The 13,983-nt window shown below is 28.8% G+C and overlaps 1 protein-coding gene across 1 annotated transcript; it reads left to right on the plus strand.

The window, feature by feature from the left end:
• Positions 1 to 9,815: 9,815 nt before the first annotated feature.
• Positions 9,816 to 13,546, plus strand: LOC113865372 (protein IQ-DOMAIN 14-like). Its single transcript, XM_027499866.1, has 6 exons — positions 9,816 to 10,059; positions 10,448 to 10,557; positions 10,632 to 10,985; positions 11,848 to 12,066; positions 12,246 to 12,377; positions 12,950 to 13,546. Exons 2-6 carry the CDS (start codon positions 10,486 to 10,488, stop codon positions 13,544 to 13,546), a joined length of 1,374 nt encoding a protein of 457 aa, XP_027355667.1. The 5' UTR covers positions 9,816 to 10,059; positions 10,448 to 10,485.
• The last annotated feature ends 437 nt before the right edge of the window (positions 13,547 to 13,983 follow it).

Here is a 13,983-nt window from a genome sequence, read left to right on the forward strand (position 1 = left end):
TAAAAAATTATCGTAGAAATATAATTTCAAGGAATTGAAATATATGAATTTTGTATTTTGCATCAACTTCGTTGGAAATAGTTGCTATATTTATCGCTGAATTACTAGAATATAGAGAGGGAGATAGATAAAATTCAATCCCAGCTTCTTAAACTTGAATTTTACTATATTTTACATTATCATTTTACATTTTAATTGTTATCCAAAATTTCATGAAAATCATCTATCAATTCTATTGTATATAAGCTCAATTAATTTGTATCTTAATAATTAATACGTTTGAATTGCTCTCTGAGAATGATACTCCGATACTCCGATACTCTACCAATTATTACTTGCAACAACAGCGCCCTATGGCCATAGTTATCTAATGCCTCTATCCTGAAGTCTTACACTTCCATGTAAATAGTCGTCGGATGGCTCAATGCAATACGGATATAACGCATGCAATAGACAACCCCTTAGCAAAGGTAATGGTCAAGAGTCAAGTCAAAAAATGAGTGTGCGGCTATGTGGTGCATTCGTACGCAATATTCCATGCACAACCCTGAATGTCACTCACCACCCTGCATTTCCTCAAGATATACCATATCATCTCCATCTTCCACCCCCTGTATGTCTCTATAACTATTTACATCATATGTATTTCTATCTCATACTCCTTTTGAGTATATTCACATGTTCACGTATGTCATTTTTCATGTTCACATATGTTTTTCATTACGTTTCCACATACTTTTCATCATATACATCAAGCCATGACATATTCACAATATTCAAACATTTTTTTTATGAAACACTATATTCAAACATGAAGCATTCATCTCTTTGTACATTTCATATCACAAAATCACAAAATCATATCAATCATCCTCAATATACCTTACCATGCACTATTTGAACATAATAACATATTTTCACCATATATATTCATTATAAAATCACATAAACTACCAATTATTCTCACTTTTCACCGATTATTTTTCAAAAAACAAGGATTATTCCATATATAATCACATATATAACAAGATTTATAAGAACACAAGTAATATACATAATAAAATGTAAAGTAGAGTCCCTTCTTACCTTAAGATAAGGATTTCTCAAAGATTTAATCAAACATTTCTCTAAAATTAAAGTTTATCCTAAAAACCATAAGATACTTATAAAAAATTTGAGATGAAAAGAAATGAACAGTAAATCTAGATTAAAACATAAAGAAACTTACTTCAAATCGCTTAGAATAAATGTACAATACTAGATCTGAAGAGAAATCTAAGTTTAAGAGGGTTTAATATGAGAAAAAATGGTAGTATATGGCTTTAGGTCTATTTAAAACCTTTGAAAAGTGTAAAGAACAAATATTTCATGCAAGACCCCATATTTATAGGTAAAATTTTGAATTTTTTTTAGTATTGTTCACACCAACTTTATTGTTCACACTGTTTTCCTGTTCATCCCAGATTTACTGTTCATACCGATTTTACTGTTTACTTTTTTAAAAAAATTTCAAACTAATCTATTCCAATTACATATAATATCAAATAATTCTTTAATTAATACTTAAAAATACTGTGTTAAAAATATGAAATTTCAGCTTTCAGTTTGCCTAAAAATTTAAGTTATGAAAATACATTTTTATTCCTATTATGAATGAGGTTTTTATAAATTTCAGGTTTTTATCGGTTTAAATTCATATACCTTTAAAATTTTCTAAAACTATTTAAATCTCTTATGATTTCAATTAAGTTTTATTCAAAATTATATATTTAAATTAAGAAATTATTTAAATTTTAGATGGATGTTATATATTCAACCTCTTTCATATTTATAATCACAAACAAAAAATTATTGCCGCCATTATCACATCCAATAAGTATATTATCACATCTCTATGTCAAGAGAACAATCAATCTCATGCACATGCCAAAATCAAAATATTTCAAATTTCACACACCAACTTGTAATCATTATGAGTCCAAAAAATTTTAAATCATTGGAGTTTTCTTTTTTTAAGTATCTACTTTTATATAAAAATACAAGCATCATTCAGACACTTCAGCTAAACAAAAATCAGTTTCTCTTTGCTGTTGCTGTTTACATATCATCTTTCTCGGTACTATACATATTTTCAAGTAAAAATACTTTTACAATTCAGACACTTAAAATATCAGTTTGAGTTTTAAATCCTCATATGTCATAATTCAGCAACAAAATATTAAAAAAATGATATATCATTCAATATAACATAAAAAATTTATGGAATCAGTGTCATTGTTTTCCTTTAAACATCTTGTTTCACAATAAAATATCATAAAAAATTCATTATTCAAAATTTTTAAAACAAAGCATAATTCCTTTCTATTGTTCATAAAAACTTTCCAGTATCAGTTCAGTGAAAAAAATCATAATTTATTAATATTATACGAATAAATTATTAGTCATCTTTTGGATTGTTTAAACAAAATATAATTATGAATAAGAGAGAGTATAAAGATAGAAAAGGGAAAATAATTATAAATTTATTTGATAATGCAATAGAAATAAAAATAGATAAAATTTAATAATTTTTAAAAAAAATAAAATTATAATTGAATATGACGGACAATAACTTTGATAATCTAAACAGTAATAATAGTATAACTATATAAAAATGATACTAACTATTATCAAGTAAGAAAGTCATAATTTATATATGCATAACGAAAAATTAGAATCTATGTGACAAAATTACCGGAGCCATTGTGTGCATGTATAGCATTAGCATGGATGAATTAACTAATTTGGTTAATAATAAACTTGGATCTTGAATTAAATTGGTGATTCTCAATATTAAATAATTTCTAGTATCCTAACATTTTGAAATATTAAATAATTAAATGACGAGTGGATATACCATTTTTCGAAATTTGCAGTGGAAAAGAGCCTTTATGAAAGGTGTTCCCAAAATAACTTCATTTTTTAAATTTTTTACAAGAAGAAAGTTTGTTTCAATCTAAAGTCCTTGATTTTCGATTACAGCTTTGGAAAGTTTGTAATTGATTTTGAGCTTTGAACCACTAGCGGTGCTGAGTTTTTCAGAGGTCTTTTCAAAATACTTAGTAGGAATTAATTCTTCTAAAATACAGTTTGAATCAGCACCTGTATCAAAAAGGGCTAAAGTATTAAGAACAAAATCATCAATAACGATTCTGATGTTAATGTAAAATTTTTGTATTTTGACCTTGTTGATCAAACACATAAAGGTATGGGCTATTTTACTAATCAAAATATGCCTGAAGACACCATTGTTTATATCCTTGTTGCTGGTTTTACTGGCCAACTTAAAGGGTGGTGGGATAATTATCTCACTGAAGCTGACAGAGATAACATTCTCTCTGCAGTCAAAATTGATGATAAGGGGAAAAACATTGTCAGTGATAATGAACATCTCCCTGATGTTGTGTATACGTTGTTATACACAATATCCCAACATTTTCTTGGCGATCCTTCTCTTTGGAGAGAAAGATCAGGAGAACTTCTTTCAAATCTTAAATGTGAATCTTTAGAAAACTTCAAATGGTATAGAGACACTTTTATGTCTAGGGTCGGGTTCCATTTGTATAACTGAAGAAAATTTTCCTTTAGCTACATAATGGTTCGGATTAGAGGATTTTTGTTTTTCTTTTTGAATATCAAGAGTCCTCTCTGTTTTATTCGTATTGGTTATTGTATTCTGGGTTTGATTAAAAGACTGGTTTCTACAATGGTGGGACTATTTTGGACCAATTGAAGAAATCCTTCCTACACCCGTCAAAGAAGGATATACAATTTATAAAGGCAGATATCTGCGAGAAGCAAGAATTCCTGCAGACCTCAAATATTTCTCTGATTTTGCCCTAGCATGGGTATTCTCATGGCAATACAGATATGGCAAAACAGAAAATGAAGACACTCTTCCTTTGTTGCACAGGTATTCCTTTGTAAAATGGTGGAATCAATTCAACGCCGACCATGCTGGTCCAGAAGAAGTTGCTGAATATTTTGGAAAAAATCCAAAATTATTAAATTTAGCTGACCCGGCAACATTTCAATTTCTCAACCAGAAATCCAAAATTACAACCTTCTTATCAGGTTGCGACACCAAAGAAAAAATGAAGAAAAATCTTCAAGATGTTCTTCTGCTCTTGCAAAACCAAGAAGAAGGAGAATCTTCTACAAGACAAGAAACTAATATTGAAGATCAAAATGAAGATGATTGTTTTGGCATCGACATCCAAGATCTTTAAACCAGTATTGTAGTAAATAGTTCCAGTTACCAACCGGAACTGTAGAAATAGTACAAAAATTTTTCTTTATAAGGAGGCCTCGACTACATTGTGAGGTACCCTTTCATCTAGTAACATAAGAGAGATTTAAGAGAGAGAAGCTCTGAGAGATAATTTCTTGTAAGCCTTCTTCTTCTTTGAGATCTTTCAATAAAATTTGCTGTTTCAAGTTATTTTTCTCTCTTCTCCCTCTTAGCCGGTTCTGTTCAGACTACCGTCGTCCGGCTTTCTTCTCTTCTCCCCTCACTAGATCTGTGTTGGTTCTACCACCGTTCTAGTTTCTTTATGTTTTAATTTTCTTTACATACTGCACTTTTAATTTCTGCATTTCATATAGTAGTCCTGCTACTGCCTACTTTCCTTTCAGTCTTTTAAATTGTTTTCCTTTGTTCATTTGATCCACTTCGGGTTATCTGGTTATATATATATATAAGATCGGAAGATGTTAAATTAGTAAATATATAATCCAATAACGAATTTTTGCCCTTTTTTTTAACGACGGTGCTTTCAGACTTTAGGAACTATTTTCAGTCAGTAAGTCACATGTTCCTTATGCATCGAGTATTTTACTTTTGTATATTTTAATTTTAGATAAAACAATTTCCTATTTTTATTTAATATTAAATACAATAAAATTAATGATGCCTTTCGTTTAGATAAAGAAAAATTTAAAACTATTATAATCGCAATTAATTTTGATTCATCATATCAATAGCGAAGATATGTTTTAATTGGCATAATATATTTCCATAATTTTACTCTCGTTTTTAAAATTCTCATCTTATCAATTTTTTTAATTTATTTTTGTTCGATAAATTTAATTTATATTAAAATATTTGTATAATATAGGGAAACTAGCTAATTAATTTTAAATTTTGACAAAAAATTTATTACAAAATCAAGAAACTAGTATTTGTTATTACTTTAACATAGAAATAAACAAATTGTAAGTACGTATACATTATCTTTTAATACAAAAAACAATGAAAATATCTGCTGAAAGCATGCATATTTGTATATGTTTGGTTTAAAGTTGAATAAAAGTAATTTAAACCATTTATTTTCATCAAAATGTATAGTTATCTAAAAAAGCACAAAAACAAATTTTATAACTTAAAAAAAAATAAAGCCCTCATCTAATTTGGTGTGGTATTTGGTTGGGATAACAAATAAGCGTCCTCTACAAAGATATAATCTCCCAAAATATCTCAATAATTCTTATGTTTAAAGAATTGAAACGTGCATGGGCACGCCTAGCAGAGAAATTGAGAGGCAAAAAAGGCTTCGAATCATGCTACAAACTTAAGAGGCGTCGAAGAAGTAGAAATGAATGGGCACGATACCCTACAGAGAATATGTTTCTTCTGAAAAAGGCAGTGAGGAACTCAATGCTGAAGAATGGAGGGGAAGAAGCCCAGTTTGCAAAAGACAATATGGTCATAAGGCGCATACCCTCGTCCCCATGTCAACGTAATCGTCGACGTCGTTATTCGTTTCGAATCAGACCCTCTTCACTCTCTGTGATGACTATTGCCCGTCACTTGTGATTTTACATTTACTTGCTTTAATTTTATTTTATTTTATTTTAGTTATCTTCAAGGATTAATTGTATTTTGTGTTTGATAGAATGTGCAAAGGAATGAGAGTATGTGGTCAACGATGGTGGCACTCGAATGAGATTATTTACTGTTATTCCTACATCAATGTTTCCTTAGATTATTCATGTTATTTCATATATACTTTCATTTTTATTTTTTAACCTTTATATTTTATATAAAATTATTATCAAAATTTGTTGTAAAAATAATATTACTCTTATAATTTATACGCGGAATAAGTTTCATTAACACAAAAACAAAATATTATTCTAATGACATAATTTAATATCATTCTTTTTAGTTTTTAATAAAATTTTGTTAAAAGTTAGAATTTTTTACATTAAAATTTTAAAATATAAAAAAAATAAAGATACCATATTATCATTAACATCAAACTCGTGTTATAGTATATAAATCAAAGTAGGTGATATATATATATATATATATATAGTAATTGATAAAATATATGAAAAGAAAAATAATTTTTAAGAAAACTGTTTAAAGAAATTTAATTATTTGGTTTAAATTTTGTCACTGGTATGTATATATGCTTCTATTTTTTGTAATTTAAAAATTATAATTTGTAATTATCACATTCTTGTACATTAATAAATGTTAATATATATATATATATATATATATATATATATTTATTGTTTGTGTTGGTGTAAATTTATTTATAAATTGTAATGATATGATACATATTTATTTTTAATCATTTTGAATTCTTATACATCTTATAAACTGAGTAATAAGAATAAAAATTTTAAGTTTTAACAAATGTTATATTATGAAAATAGTAAATTTATCTCCTTCTCACTTTTCAATGTAAATTATTTCATAAAATTGTATAAATAAAATAAAAATGTTACGTGCATACGGGCCAAGTCGTTGTTGGAAACTAACTGTATTACAAAGACAACTTGCTTTTCATTAATTTCAAAAGTTTATGTTCTTTTTATCTTCTAAACAAAATTCAGGATATAACATAAGACATGCAAATTAGAGTTCGATCTATGATTGTGCATATAAAAAAAGTTACCAATAGAGGTAAAATTTATTTCAATTATCTTTATAACTTGAAAGAATTAATTTCTGACTGTAGTTGAAGAATATCCAAGACAATTCTAGACTTTTTCTCCTTTTTCTGCACTAATAATATTATCTTTTAATCGATTATTTGAGGACTAATCTCTTAAGAAATTAAAGATCACTGAAAAATACTTTTCCAAATTTTATTTCATTTTTATATGTCTATATTTACTATTATTTAATTTTCTAAAAATAATCTTGCTTCCTTTGTTGAATGGGTTTCGCTTATTATCAACCCTACTCTTTTAAAATATTTTACCATTAATATCATTCTTAATTAATTTAATGTTTTTTTAATTTGTTCCTTAATATTTTGTGTAATTACCTATTTTTCTTATTTCTAAGTCACTTATTAAATATAATTGTTTCACTAAAGATTTTCATAATTTGAGAAAATAAAGCTTTAATTTTAATTTTTATTTTTATTTGATATAATTATAGAAATATAATTATTTTTATTTGTATTTTTAGTTTTATTTTTTAGGTTAAGGAACTTTCATTGATTACTAATAACCTAAAAGCTTGACTTTTAAAGATAAATAAAGAAACATTGAAAAGCTTGAATAGAAAATGATTGAACAAATAGAGGTTATAAAAAAGAAAAGACTGCGATCGATCTCAATAAAATTATACTTATAACAGAAGCTTAATCTTGAAGACTCATTTAGTAGCAGTCACGATCAAATAAAATAAAATAAGGATGAATAAGATTAAAATAAAAAGATGAATTATCCTATTTATAATTGTGAGAGAAATAACAATTATAATAAATAAATAACATCAATGATTCAATAACTTGTTATTTTTATCCCAATGACCAATTGGACCTTTCGATTCTTTACTGTGGAAACAGAATAGAGCTTTATCTAAGCACCATTCTTAATCTCAAATATTTCATAGTTATGGTTGGGAGGAGAAATCAATTGAATAGGCTGAAAGTAGTGATAATAACTACTCCCAGGTTATGCTTCAAAACTGTCTCCCCTCAAACGTTAATTGTATCATTGACATTAGGCTCTGGTAAATAAAGTTAACCAAACCTTCGTTACGTAATGGAGAATAATTTCACATTATTTTATAGAACAGTTCATAACAAAATTTACTATCCAAAATAGATGTATGTAATTAAAGAAAAGTTCAATATTATTTAATAAACAATTTTTATAACTATTTTTTAAACTATGAATAATGATTTAAAATTAAAATTTTTTTTCATGAATTTTCTATTTATATATTTTAAATTTTAAATTTTTTTGTAAGTTTTTTTTATCACAAATTAAAATTAATTTTTTATTTCATTAAAACTTGAGTTTGTATATTATGTTAACTAAATAGTCCACGTCTTGATAAATGAAATATTATTAAACCTAAAAATAATAATAATAATAAAATGTTTTACTGTTAATAAAGATAATATATATATATATAAAAAAACTAACTTTATTAGTATAAAAAAAATAAAAAGTAATGATTTATGAATAACACTATTTTTACATAAGCTTATAAATTATAAATTATTAAAAATTTTAAAAATTTTAATTTATTCTCTTCAAAAATGATTTTAGAAATTTAATATATTATTACTCTCTAAAATTAATTTTATAGAGCGGTTATGTCATTTTTAAATAATAATTTTATCTTTAATAAGGAATTATATTATTTTGTTCGATAAATATCAACTTTTAAAAATATAAAATGGATTAGTGCAGTCTATTTATCGCGAGACAAACATCTTTTTCATTCAAAGGATTCAACTTTGAGAGGTCATTTTAAAGTAAACCAAAGCGTGACAAAGTGTGTGCTTCTGGTTTTGAAATAGCCGACCAAAACCTCACTTCACTCTTTATTAAAAGATGAGATATGAAGAATGTATTATGACACTTGCTCTCTTTGGGTCCTTTTACAGCTGTCTTTAGTCAATATAACCCAAAACTTTTTGTTTTCTTCCTCGCATTTTCACATCAGGTGTCCACACATGTTCAATTATGCACTTACCCGCCTCTTGTCCCTCGCAATGTCTCCTTATGCTTGTGTAACATTGCAACACTAATGTATTCAAGTGCAGAAAGTTATTGCATTGCATATACACAATTGTTGATGCGACAGCTCTGCACACATCTACTTGTTACCTACCTTACTCCCACTAAGCAATACCGCTCCCCAAGTTACCACTAATGCATATAAAAATGAAAAATATTTGACTTTTGGGACAATGCCATATGAAATCAAAGCTGGTTTAAGGAAATACCATACTCTTAGGTCTCTGTTTCAACTGGCAGATTGTAGTTGTTATCCATTGTAGACCACATCCCTTTATTTTATATGTATATATCTAGGTAAGGTACATATTTGTGGCTTTAAGTATAATATTGAGACAATTTTATAATACACATCAAATATCCAACACAAAGATGGCACCAATTTGTTGTCAATTTTAAACGATCTATGCTTCATTGCCTTGAATTCTCCTTCAGCGAATTGACAATCCTATTATTACAGCCAGTTACATTACAGTAGGGGGAGGATAATTTTGTCATTTTATAATTTTGGAAAATATCATGCATATGATGAACATATGCCAGCTGGAAGAGTTGGAGAAAGAAGGGCCCATGAGGCTGAGAGAGAAATTGCTCATTATTATTTAATCACTGGTTTTCCTGATGAAAACAAAGTGGGTCTGTTTCTTTCCTGTGGAAAGCTTGTTCTTGAAGGCCCACATGATGAACAGAGAAAGCTCATCATGCATGGGAACGATGTAAAATGGGAAATGATTGCAATTGCACCCATTTATAAATCATATCCACTTCACCAAAACTTTAAGGCTCGTGATTTTAACCCTTTAGGGAAAAAAAGTTAAAGCCTTGATATCTGTGCTCATTGTGAAATCTATCCAAAGTTCCACATTCTTTGGCATCTGATACTATAATAAAGAATGTTGCTGATTTCAAAAATATCTCCATATGATTTTAATCACAGGAAATGCGCTTTTTTCCAAGCTTCTAGTTCTCTTAAACGGTGATTCTTGTCCTTTTTTAAAGAGTCTAGGAGATATCATCAAATGGGTAAGTAATCTTCTGGGATTTTGGATCACACTCAATCTGCATCACATTCATCTTTTTCTTTTATTAACTATCTTGAATTATGTGCATTAATGTTAAAATTACTCTCAAAGCAAAGTTTTCATTAGTGTGCATGTTTTGGCCTTTGCAACTACAACCTGTAACCTGTATAAAAGTTAATTCTATGACAAGTTATGCAAATTGCTCCTTTTTCGGACAAGTCTAATGTTTAGGTTTCAGCAAATCCATTACATAAATCGGTTAGCCTATTTGCAAACCAAGTGTATATTTCACCCATCTACTTGTTTCAAACTGACTGAGATCATTAGATAATAAAAAACGAAGATATTTTCTTCATAAGAGAGGATTATTTTGATCTTTTTTTTTTCAGATCACAGAAACTTAAGCTGGTCCATTTGATTTTGTTAAATGGGCATGAAGGGCTGGTTTAGTATTCTGAAGAGGCTCTTCATATGGGACACAAATTCCACATCAGAGAAGGTAAATGCTATGCTTCTTTGAGTAATTATCTTAAGTAAGATATTGATTCTTATAACACAACAACTTGTTTTCAGGAGAAAAGAAGGAATTGGATGTTTGAGAGGGTTAAGAATAAGAGATTGCCATCAATTAAAGCCCCACCACCATCAAAGGAAACAATAGTAAGTGAAGCCGAGGAAGAACATAGCAAACATGCTTTAACAGTTGCTATTGCCTCAGCTGCTGCTGCAGAAGCTGCTATTACAGCAGCTCAGGTTGCTGTTCAGGTTGTTAGGCTCCAATCAGCTCACCAACATAATAAAGAAAATCAAGAAGAATTTAAACCTCTTAAAACTACGCATGATACTCCTCATTGCAAACAGCAATGGCAGAGGAAGATTGAAGATTCTTCAGCCATCAAAATTCAAACTGCATTTCGAGGTTACCTAGTGAGTTTGTCCAATATCTTTCATCTTTCATTTATGTCAACCATAAATCCTACCAAGTTCACTTTTTGTTCTTCCAAGTGATCACTGATAGGTTCAGTTAAATTTGGGTAACAAAATATAATTAACCATACGTAAACTGAAGCTGAGCTAAGTAATTCAGAAGCTGAAGTTCATTTGAGAATAAGAAAATACAATTTTACTGAAATTCTTCGCCTAATTAGTGATTTCCCAAAAACAAGAATAAGTTGACTTGGACATAAATTTCATGGAACATATTAACCAATTAGTTTACGGTGATTCCCCAAAGTGAGCCAGTAAAGTAGCGTTCGAACATAAATTAGATTTTAATTTTGGTTTTGTTAACTAATATCATTAAGGAATTAGTAACTGTTTATTTTTTAAATTTAAAATCACTGACCTTAAAAATCACAAGGAGAGTGTATTATCACAATTTCTAATAATAAAAAAAATTCCTTTGATTCTTTAGTTAACGTCTTAAGGGTGCTCATAAGCATTTGCCTTTAATTTTTTATATTGCATATTGAACATTTTTTTTTTATAATTAAGTATACACAACTTAAAGGTGAACTAATTTTCAGAACTGAAACCCTTCATAAAATAAGAAATCATTTATTTACTAAAATTCTTTAAGTTATTGATTTCCCAAAATCTAGTATAAGGTAGCTTAGAACAGAAACTAGATTTTTATGTGACATAGTTCACAAACTTAACTCCAGAGAGGAACACGAATGAGATAAATTTGGAGAAAAGAAAAAGAAGTTAATAGGTGAAATTAATAAACTGAAGTTGCCTTACAAGATTCTTACACATGATTCAATCACTGAGCACTAAGATATTCCAGGCAAGGAAAGCTTTGAGGGCATTGAAGGGAATAGTGAAGCTTCAAGCTATCATTCGTGGCAGAGCTGTGAGACGCCAAGCTATGAGTACCCTGAAGTGCTTGCAATCCATTGTAAGCATTCAGTCACAAATGTTTGCAAGGAGGCTACAAATGGTTGAAGGAAGGTGGGATTTTGGTGAGCATGAGGAGATGCAAGGTTCAAGAGACAAGATAATAAGGGTGGGAAAAACTTGTTACGTTTGATCATTAATTTAGTTTTCAGTCATCACATTACATAACCAAAGTTTCACTGCCAAAACTATGATCTACTTTTATGTATGACAAGTTATCAACTATGGTTTACTTACCTGTTTTACCTGGTACCGTTTGAATTTGAAACAAAGTTTTGATATTTTCAGATGGACTCAAACAGTCAGAGAAGATGGGATGACAGCCTTTTGTTGAAGGAAGAAGTAGATGCCTCATGCATAAGCAAGAAAGAAGCAGCACTTAAGAGAGAAAGAATAAAAGATTACTCATTTAATCACAGAGTAAGCTCTTAAATCATGTTTTGTTTTGGTTTTTTTTATACATTTAGATATCTCTAATTTTTATAAATAATTAAGAAATATGACTTCTTTATATTTTATTTTTCAATTTGTAATAAATTTTCAAAGATGAAACTGTCACTGAGAAAGTCTCTAAAGATTTGTACGATCCATTTATTCCATTAAAAATTTAAATTATTACTGCATTGCTCATCAAAAGATTTTCTTAACAAGAGAAAAATAAAAGTGTCAGCAGACTAGTCTTTTAAAAATTTAATTTGTCATCACATTAGTCTTCTAATGATTTAAAATGTTACTATATTGATCCTTAAAAATGGTTAAAGTGGAAAAAAATACATTTGTAAGAGTTTAACTTCGTAATAAATTAGAATTTTACCAAATTAATTCTTGTGAAAGGCTAAAGTGGTGGCTGAAAATTTAATTTATTGACCAAAATTTTGAAGGACATATTTGGTAACACCTTCATCTTTTAAGTAGTAAAATTTTCAATAACAAATATTTTAAAAAAAAACTATACAGTATGCGATCTCATTCTAACATACAAAACATTCCAGAGATCAGCTGAATCAGAAAGAAATAAAATAAATGGAAGATGGAGGTACTGGATGGAGCAGTGGGTAGACACCCATCTTTGTAAGAGTAAAGAACTTGAAGATTTAGACTCGGTTTTCAGCTCACATTATTCTAGAGATGGGGATGAATGTGGAAGAAGACAACTCAAACTTAGAAATATTCAGAGACAAAATCATGTTGAAGGGTTAGATTCTCCAATATTTACTTCAAGGAACTCTTTCCTTAAAGGGAGCCAAAACTCAGAGGGAGGAGAAGATCACTTATTACCAAGCTCTCCATCAATTCCCACATACATGGCTGCAACGAAATCAACACTTGCAAAAGCAAGATCAGCAAGCTCCCCAAAAGCAAGGACAGGAGGGAATTTTGACATGAACTCTGATAGTTATTCACCATGCAAGAAAAAGCTATCTACTATGGCTTCTGTTAACAGTGAAGTGCTTAGTAATGGTAGGATGGGAAAGCTCAGCTGTAATCAGCAAAGATCTCCTAGCTTGAAGGGCATTTCAAGACCCTTAAAATCAAGCCACACAGTGAGGGATCTCAGCATTAATTCAGATTGCTCAGTGCAAAATTGAGATCAGCAAAGTTCCTCTAAATCAAAGTTATAGATACTAGTGCTGCTTGTATTAGAATTATTCCTTGTACCACGAAGGAGCTCAAGTGATAACATTGTTTGTCATGTATACCTGAGTAAAATTCAATTCCATTTTGTAGAGAATTGGACTTCAATGTGTTAGAAAGATTTTTGTTTCTTCACCATTTAGTTGATGGCTTGTGAGCTCTAAACCTTAAGGGACGCATTTTATGTTAAAAATAAAAATAAAATAAAATGGTGCATAAGTCAAAGAGATGAAAAGATGTGAGTAGCACTTCAATTTCTTAGTTAAGGAAAATGATTTTTTTTAATTTGTAATTACTTGATATTTAATGATATAATGGGGTAAATTATTCAATGTAAGTTAAAGGTATCACTATTATAAATAGTGAATTATACTCATGTATTTTGGATTAA

Source organism: Abrus precatorius, unplaced genomic scaffold (genome assembly GCF_003935025.1).
Source record: "Abrus precatorius isolate BTA unplaced genomic scaffold, Abrus_2018 Scaffold4, whole genome shotgun sequence".
Classification (NCBI taxonomy): domain Eukaryota; kingdom Viridiplantae; phylum Streptophyta; class Magnoliopsida; order Fabales; family Fabaceae; genus Abrus; species Abrus precatorius.

Coding starts and splice junctions, on each gene's coding strand:
- LOC113865372 (XM_027499866.1), top strand. CDS start 10,486: ATGGGCATGAAGGGCTGGTTTAGTATTCTGAAGAGGCTCTTCATATGG. Junction 10,558..10,631: donor CAAATTCCACATCAGAGAAG/GTAAATGCTATG, acceptor ACTTGTTTTCAG/GAGAAAAGAAGGAATTGGAT. Junction 10,986..11,847: donor CTGCATTTCGAGGTTACCTA/GTGAGTTTGTCC, acceptor AAGATATTCCAG/GCAAGGAAAGCTTTGAGGGC.